The sequence below is a fragment of the Salmo salar genome, chromosome ssa01 (assembly GCF_905237065.1).
Source record: "Salmo salar chromosome ssa01, Ssal_v3.1, whole genome shotgun sequence".
In the NCBI taxonomy this organism is placed as follows: Eukaryota; Metazoa; Chordata; class Actinopteri; order Salmoniformes; family Salmonidae; genus Salmo; species Salmo salar.
The window spans coordinates 132220660-132229633 of NC_059442.1; the positions used below are offsets into that span (position 1 = coordinate 132220660).

Sequence of the window (8974 nt, forward strand, 5' to 3'; positions counted from 1 at the left end):
TGCAAAAAAAATGTATTCAGTTCAACAGAACAAAACAGCTTTTCAGGGGGCTCTATTGGAACTTTCACCTGCCAATAGAGTTCAACATCTGTAAAAGGGCTACATCTACAGTGAAAGAGCAATGACCCAGTCCTGACGTACCATGCAGAGGCAATACTCTGTGCATTTGGAAAAATCTAAATTGCACCTGGGCTGGAATAATACATTATGGCCTTTCTCTTGCATTTCAAAGATGAAGGTACAAAAAAACGGTCAGTATTTTCTTTGTATTATCTTTTTACCAGATCTATTATGTTATATTCTCCTACATTCCTTTCACATTTCCACAAACTTCAAAGTGTTTCCTTTCAAATGTTACCAAGAATATGCATATCCTTGCTTCAGGTCATGAGGTACAAGGCAGTTAGATTTGGGTATGTCATTTTTGGCGAAAATTTAAAAAAAGGGGCGGATCCTTATTAACACCCGCACTGGTGACCGGGGTCAGCCTGCAGGTATCCGGCCCGCCACAAGGAGCCGCTAGAGCGCGATGAGCCAAATAACGGAATTACAGGTTTAATCAGTTAATAATTCAAAAACAAGCTTGATATCAGTAAAAACACTATAACTAATTGGTAGGTCTACCTTTACTTGTTACATCTGTGAACTTTCTTAAAAAATCTGAAAATATCTTAAAGATATGTGGGTTTTTGGTAACGGAATTACAAGGCACAAAGCAATGTTTTTTAAACTTTTAGAAGGCACATATATTTGAGGCAATACAAACGGTCCCTTTCTAGTAATAAATGCCACTCCCTAAACCGCCTCACCCACTTGAAAAAAGTGTTGATCACCACGTACAGTTGATGGCCGCACCTCTTAAACCCAAGAGAAGAAGCGGAAAAGCCTTAACAGGAAGTAGGCTACTTCATAGCTGGGTCATTCCTATAATGTTGTACCATTTAAAAAATTATGTATTCTATCAGAAAAAAGGGCATGTTTGACTTTCAGAAAAACATCAGGCACCTAAACATTTTTGGGAGGCATTTTCCAATTTGTTAGGTGCATAATCATAACAGGGTGGAACCTAACAGGGTGGAATTGTTTGCCTAAATTAGCCATAGCTCTGTGAGTGAGCAAGACTGAGCGAGCATAATAGTGAACACTTGAACAGGATTTTAACTTCTCTATCAAACGTATTTTACCATTTTTATTTATTTATTTTTCTCTATAATTTAGCCTATGACACTTCATGAATGTGGGGTATTGTAGGAAGGGGTTGTTTTCTAAAATGGAGAATTACAACAAACTAACAGGGTGGAAAGTGGTGTCAGGGACACGCATACAATAATCAAGAAATAGGACTATAAAATAATGAACATTTTTTAAATTGTAATTATTTTATGGCTTATATTTATTGTGGAAGTTGATACATAACACCTGGGGACATAGTAAAAACGGCTACATCCACTGACAAAGTGTTTAAAATGCGTAAAATTCCCTTTCAGGATCTATATTTTACTGTTTTTAAGGTAAAGCACTGACCTTATATTTAAAGCCTTTTAGAATCCACATTTTACACTAATTAAGAACTGATATTTCCTGGGGACAAAAAAGGCACCGCATGCAAGGAATGACCCAGCTACCATCATCCATGGTCGTCGCTAGTTACCACAGCCACAAAGTCATAAACCCTGCCTATTAAAAAAAAAAGAATCTTAAAATCAGATTTTAAACCTAACCTTTACATGTTGCGTTTTATATTTCCGTTCAGTATAGTTTACTCACACACCGTGTAAGGTGCAAAAAATGCTTCAGACTGACATGGGTGAGTCGTCCCTAAAGAGCCACATGAAGGGGGGAAGACACAACGCTGCATACTACGCTAGCGCCAGTTCTACATTATGTTACTTTTTCTCTACAATAACATCCAGAGCTGTTTTGCCAATCACCTCATTCACGGGGCGCCTGCGATATAGCGCTTTATCAAGTGGCGGCCGTTCAGGTGCTGTTTTCCTCACTAAAGCTGCCACTCGGAATCAATACGCTTTTTCGTACCTATTAAGAGTAGATTCTCAAATGGCCAGTAAAACACAGTCATTAAGCTGGAATTGTGGAGTAATGCGAATAGGAAATGTGTGTACCAACCAGTAGGCGCATGTCCCAAAACTCTACTCATCACTACTCTGCTCAAATTACAAAATCATCTGTACTGACTTCACCACTCATGTATGTAGTAAATAAGTAGTGAAACAACATAGTGATGAATACTAAATTAGTTATTTTTCATGAGGTTGTGACAATATACTGCCATCTGGTGGCGACTAAAAACAATTGCATAATATTAACTATTACAAATTGATGGCCCTTTAAAATAAATATTAATGCTTCAAAAAGTACTTGGACGTTTGACTTGCCAATGTCTGTACGAACACTGCAATCAGCATTCAGGACTCGATCCACTCAGTTCATAACTACACTTATATCAGACCGTATACCACGGCTATGACAAAACATTTATGTTTACTGCTCTAATTAAGTAGGTAACCAGTTTATAATAGCAGTAAGGCACATCAGGGGTTTGTGGTATAAATACTGTATCCAGGCATCCATGCACTCCGCATTGCATCGTGCATAAGAACAGCCTTGAGCCTTGGCATATTGGCCATATACCACACCCCCTCGGGCCTTATTGCTTAATTAGACCATGGCATTGTTGAATACTTGTTTCTGATTGGCATTCTAGAGCGCGTATTATATAACGCACAGTATATTTTCATGGTGGAATTAAATTCTTACATGTTCTATGTTTCAGCTCCTTTTGAAAGCAAAAGTCAAATTGGAAACATTATTGACACTGTTCAATTCGATTTTCATAATAGGACTGAGGGTTGGGTTAGCTAAACTAACAAGTCTGTTTGTTTGGTTACCATGGCAACCACTGCAGCTCTCTAGTAAACTTACTGGCTACTGCACATTTCTTCCGGCAAATGAACACATTTCTAGAGGCAAATGTGTTAAATTATAGTCATGGTATAAAAGGGATAATCAACTCGGTGTTCTATGCGTTCTCTGGAAAATAATTCAACTAAGTGGAAGGTCAGTGCCACTCAGCTAGCGCGTCGAACACACCTCCACGTCGTTCATTATTTTCTATAGAACGCATAGCCCCTCGTTGATTTTCACTTACATATCGTTGTTAGAAATAATACTATATTTTCCTTGATGTAGTGATGCTGAATAAATGCTTTTGCTAAGCTTAAGCGTAACCCACTCTCCCCTACTGTAAAAGTATATCAAAGCCTTAAAACACTACTGTCTGCCCATAAAATACAACTGCCCAGAGGCTGTCATTAAGCAGCGCAGAGGGCTTCATTAAAATCAGCTGTGAGATGTCAATCAATCAATAATACATCATCAAGAGATATCAGAGCTTTGTAATTGGTCTTGCAGATTTTAGAGTATGCTTATTAAATTTATTTATTTTTCATCTAATCAATAAATGACGCTGAAACATCTAATCAGGAAATGTATTGAAATTCATTGTTGAATTTTAGAACTACTGATAAGCGTATTGTTGTAACCAATATACTATAGGGTGGCAGATAGCCTGGTGGTTAGAGCAACCGGAAGGTTGCTGGATCGAATCCCCGAGCTGACAAGGTACAAATCTGTCGTTCTGCCCTTGAGCAAGGCAGTTAACTGTTCCCTGGGTGCTGAAGACATGGATGTTGATCGATTAAGGTGGCCCCCTGCACCTCTCTGATTCAGAGGTTTTGGGTTAAATGCAGAAGACACATTAGCTTGTCAATGACAGTGGTGTTGCAGTACCTTCTCACTCAAATCTCAGAGGTTACTCTGAAAATGCATTTATGCTGATATCTAGTGCCCTCACTCAGATGTTGTAAAGAAATATATAGTTTGTCCTACAAGCATTAAGCAACATGTATCACAACATGTTCTCATGTTCTCTGGTGGATTCTACATAAAAGATCATTCAAGCAGAAAATGACGTGTGCAAAAGCAAGTCTCCCCTCAGCAGTGGCCTGCGAACAGCCAGAGAAAAGCATGCATAGAAAGTAGTAGATAGAAGATGAGTGGAGTTGGAGTTAGTGGTCGTCAGCAGGCTGGCGGGCCCGGAGAGAGGCAGGGGGCGAGCAGAGCCCTAGTGACATCTCCAAACATGTCAGCACAGTGGGGTGGACAACACATCTCACCCTGCCCTCTGCACCCGATCACAAGATCATCAAGGACAAAGCTGTTTTCCCTTCGACCCACACACCACCCGTTCAGCCCCAACCGAGACAAACTGCAGCTGGATAGGGGGGAACTGTTCCGCAGGTGTCCTCTGCTAAGGATCCTTTCATATTTCCATATTTGATAATCATCCTTTGGACCTGAACCTGCCCTTGAGTCAGTCAGTCATGGTCGCTCCAGTGTTCTCCATACTGGGATACATCTACTCTCTTAGCCTCCTGCCCCTGCTACTGCCTGGTTGGAGCCAGGGCAGTCCCATCATGTCCCCTGAGGAGCCTCGACGGGGCCCTGGGGCCAGGGGTCTGGTGCATACCTCCATGTTGGAGCAGGATCAGGATGTAGAGCTGGACATGCAGGACACTCTTGGTCAGTTTCTGTCTACGTTGAACCTCACAGAGCTGGAGGCCCGGGCAAGGCCCCGTGCCACCCGTAAAGAGCCACCAGAATACATGCTGGAACTGTACAACCGCTTTGCCAACGATCACACAGCGGTGCCCTCTGCCAACATAGTGCGTAGTTTCAAGAATGAAGGTAGAACACTTACTTCTATTTGTCTGAAGACATTTTTTATTTTTGTTTTACATTTTCTTATTTTTATCATCCTGAAAATGTATCTTTGGATATTATTAATTGTTTATTGAGCTAACATTATAAAGCCACTCAAATTAGTTTTGTTTAATTTGAGAACTATAGCATTATACAATATATTGACTAATACAACTTAGTATGTCAAAAGGTATACACAGCTGTTTGTTTTCTTTTAGAGGAGTTCATATTTGACTGTAACTGTAAATCACTCTTTGTTTTGGGCTCAGGTTAACTGAGGTTGACTTTATTAAAGCAAGTTTTATGAACTTTAGCCCTAAATTGACAAGAATAAAACAATTTATTTGCCCTTAAAGAAACTTTTATTGAATTGAAATTGGTTTAACAGGTGCTTATTTCCTCTGCTTGAAGTCAGATGATATGACTGCAATAAAATCTAACCATTAACAAAAAAGCTAATATTAAACCCTTATTATTGATGCATTATTTCATATCAAATTGATTCAATCCAATTGAAGTCTAAACCCAATTCAGACCTTCATTGATATTTTAATTCCAGATTCCTCCCCCTACAGTGTGACAGTCAGGGGCATGAGGAGACACCCCCTGCTGTTCAACATCTCCATCCCCCACCACGAGCACATCTTCACCGCCGAGCTCCGCCTTTACACCCTGGTCCAGAAGGACCGCAGACACTACGCCGGCCTTGACCGCAAGGTGACCGTCTACAAGATACACGAGGGGGGGCACTGGAGGAAAGAAGAGGGGAGGGACAGAAGAAGGAATGAGCAGGAGACAGACGAAATTGAGGAAATGGAGGAGCTGGCAACCCGGCACGTCTATGGTAAAGATGATGTCTGGGTTACCTTCGACCTGACCAATCAGGTCAACCTTTGGCGGAAGGCAGAGAGCTCCACCCACCGACTGGAGGTCCACATTGCAAGTCTGAGGTGCAAAGGTGGGAAGACCCGCCAGGAAGTCAGAAAAGAGGATGGAAAGAAAGAGTTGGTTGATGTGGATGTTGACATGGGCTCGGATGAGAAACACAAGCCAGTGGTGATTGTGTTCTCAGATAATCAAAGCAGAGACCATCGTGAGGAGGACAAGGGGGAGCTCAACCGGATGATGGAACACGAGAACGACGTGCCGGCTAACCTGGAGCTGAGTCCAAACGGGAACCGGGGGGACCAGGCTGGGAGCGATGCTAGAAACACTGATGGAGTGGAGCTGGATGAGGAGTATCTCATGCAACTGCACTCCAACCTCTATCACGACACTCCTCCCCGAATCCGCCGCAACGTCAAGGGTGACCCCTGTAAGAAGATCCCTCTCTATGTGGAGTTTAAGGACATTGGCTGGGATACCTGGGTCATACAACCCATGGGCTATGAAGCCTACGAGTGCAATGGTGTATGCAGCTACCCTATGACCTCTGAGGTCTCGCCTACCAAGCATGCCATTGTCCAGACTCGGCTGAGCAGTAAGATTCCACAGAAGGTGTCACCAGCCTGCTGTGTTCCCACCAAGCTAGAGCCCATCTCACTCCTTTACGAGGATGGAGGAGTGGTCACCTACATGCACAAGTATGAGGGCATGGTGGTGGCAGAGTGCGGCTGTAGATAGTCATAGAACTGACTGAAGGTTCAGGAGAGAATTATAGAGACTTTGGATTAGCATAGACTGAGTGGTCATCAGTTTCACTATCAAAGAAGAAAACCAGATCATAAGTGCCGATTTGAAAATAACACATCCATTTCCACAAGCATCAAGGATACTTGCTTTGTGCGCATGAATAATTTATATTTACAGTATCTAATGAACACGCAGCTTCAACTACATTTTAAGATAAAGATAAACAGGGAGGAGTAAATAGGAAGATGACAGAGCAAAAGGGTGCATTATATGATGGAAATTTGTCATTTGTGAAAGTACATTTCTTATTTTATGGAGATTATATAAAATGCTATTTTACAATGCCCGCAATATAATGTAATTTTGTAAAACAAAAGAGAAACACAAAAAAGATTTGAATGTGAATATTATGCTGTTCTTTATAGTTTGTATATGTTTGTCATCTTACATTTTACTTTAATCATGACGATTTGTTGGTATGTACTGTCAGATATGCACAAAACTCTCTTGGTTTAAATGACAGAAAAACAGAACAGATCACTCCTGCATGCACAGTATATATACATGCTGTTACATAAATATAACCATATATTCTACATGCAAAGACAGATGCTCATTCTAAAAGAGCGCAGAATGAATGGTGTTTGATATTTCAAATATGAGTGCTTCCATGATGGACTAGATGTCATAAAATGTGAAATGAAATGTATTATAGAAACACATGTGTTCCAGAAATGTATTATGGGAATGAAACTTTGTTTGAGGTCGTCTTTTACAAAGGCCTGTGGACTAGCCAAGAATACATGTTCACTACAAAAGTTAATCTTGCTTTGAATAGAGTGGCATTGTGCAAAATGGTATTGATCAATGCAATTGCCATATGAAAACCTTTCAAGAATGACATTGCTCCAAAAGTTTGATATTTATTTTCGGTAATACCAATTACCCTACCGAAGACATTCTTTAAAAAAGTATACTCGGTCATAACATACTTTATATGGGCTAATAAATTCACAGAATAAAAAAGACATTTTTACATCTACCTAAGACTTGGAATATTGTATTAACTCGCAAAGCAAGGCTTTTACTTGCCGCATATAGTTAAATGCACTAAAGAGGAACAATGGGTACTTATTGAAGATGAGCATGCTTATTCCCAGAATCTGTTTACGTGTCTATTTTCTAAGGATAAAGCTAAGAACATTAACAACTTCATAGTTAAGAACACTATAACAACATGGAAGAAAATGAACTTTATGGAATAATCGTGGATAGCTTTTCAGAATTCACTGATAAATTGGTCCACATGGAAAACCAAAGGCATATAAACTGTAAATGACTTGGTAACAGGAAAAACATTTATTTCCATGACAGAATGAAAAAAGTAATTTTGGACTGACCAATGTATAGTTTCAAATACATGCAATTTAAAAGTTATATATCACAAAATGTCGATTTGAAATGTTTTGGACATCAGAGCAACCTTGAATATAGAATGTTATTATAGAACAGACACATTTCACAAATTCCACAGCACAACGGCAGAGTCAGGTCAGAAGTGTAAAACTAACAATGATTCAATAATCCATTCTGTCTGGGTTATGCTATAATGTCCAGAAATTGTGGGCGGGGCTAGAAAGTTGGGTGTCTGAAGTATTACAATGTAAATGTACTTTTAATCTGTCTGCATATTTCAAGACATGGCATATGGAGGTGTATTGAGATACCCACATGGCCTGGACGATTCTCCTCTCATCACTCATCTTGAATTTTATTAAATAAAAAAACGTGTAAATCAATTAATCCACCATTATTAACACAATGGAAAAATCAAATGATTTATTATGGAAATATTGAAATAGCAAGGGCAAACGAGAAAAGTGAATTGGTACAATTTGAGGACATGTGGCAACAATAATGCAGGCACTAGGGATGGAGATGTGAGCATGTGGGGCTGGGCAGTGGAGATGTAGTCGTTGTTTGCATGCATCTGTAAGTGGTTGTTTGTATTTGGTATATATAAAAAAAAATATATATATATTTTAGTAAATTAAAAAAAAAATATTAAAACCTTTCAAGAGGAGTGTCATATCAGGTCAGAGAATGTGAAATCAAAGGGTAAACAATTTAGAAGGTGTTATGATTTTTTTTTTATTGCAGATGACTTTATGTCTCTGCAAAATGTCAAACCTCTACATTTGGAGAAAGCAGAAGCAAAAAGGTACAGATGATGTACAAAGCCATAGATTAAGTTTGCCAGAAAAAAGTTATTTTTCCTGAATACATAATATACTGTCCATGTCCATGGAACCAAATTAATGTTTAAATCCTTTCTGCCCACTTATTAATGGATTAATCTATCTGCCTCAGTCCGACTCACACCCCTACCACCCCACTATCACACATCCTTCTAGAGCCACATGCAATGCAAGCATTGGTGATAAGGAGGTGTTAGGGCCTGGAGACTTGTAGACCATCACTCAGGATGAGAAACCATTCCAAGTGGGGAGCAGTAGGGAGAGTGTGCTGTCAGATTCCTGGGCCCCAACACCAACAATCT

The 8974-nt window shown here is 39.9% G+C and overlaps 1 protein-coding gene across 1 annotated transcript; it reads left to right on the forward strand.

Annotated features, from left to right (window-relative positions):
- The first annotated feature begins 3823 nt into the window (after nucleotides 1-3823).
- On the forward strand, nucleotides 3824-7940 carry LOC106563975 (bone morphogenetic protein 10-like). Its single transcript, XM_014129934.2, has 2 exons — nucleotides 3824-4767; nucleotides 5342-7940. The coding sequence occupies exons 1-2, from the start codon at nucleotides 4404-4406 to the stop codon at nucleotides 6403-6405; spliced, it is 1428 nt and encodes a 475-aa protein (XP_013985409.1). The 5' UTR covers nucleotides 3824-4403; the 3' UTR covers nucleotides 6406-7940.
- Nucleotides 7941-8974: the final 1034 nt, after the last annotated feature.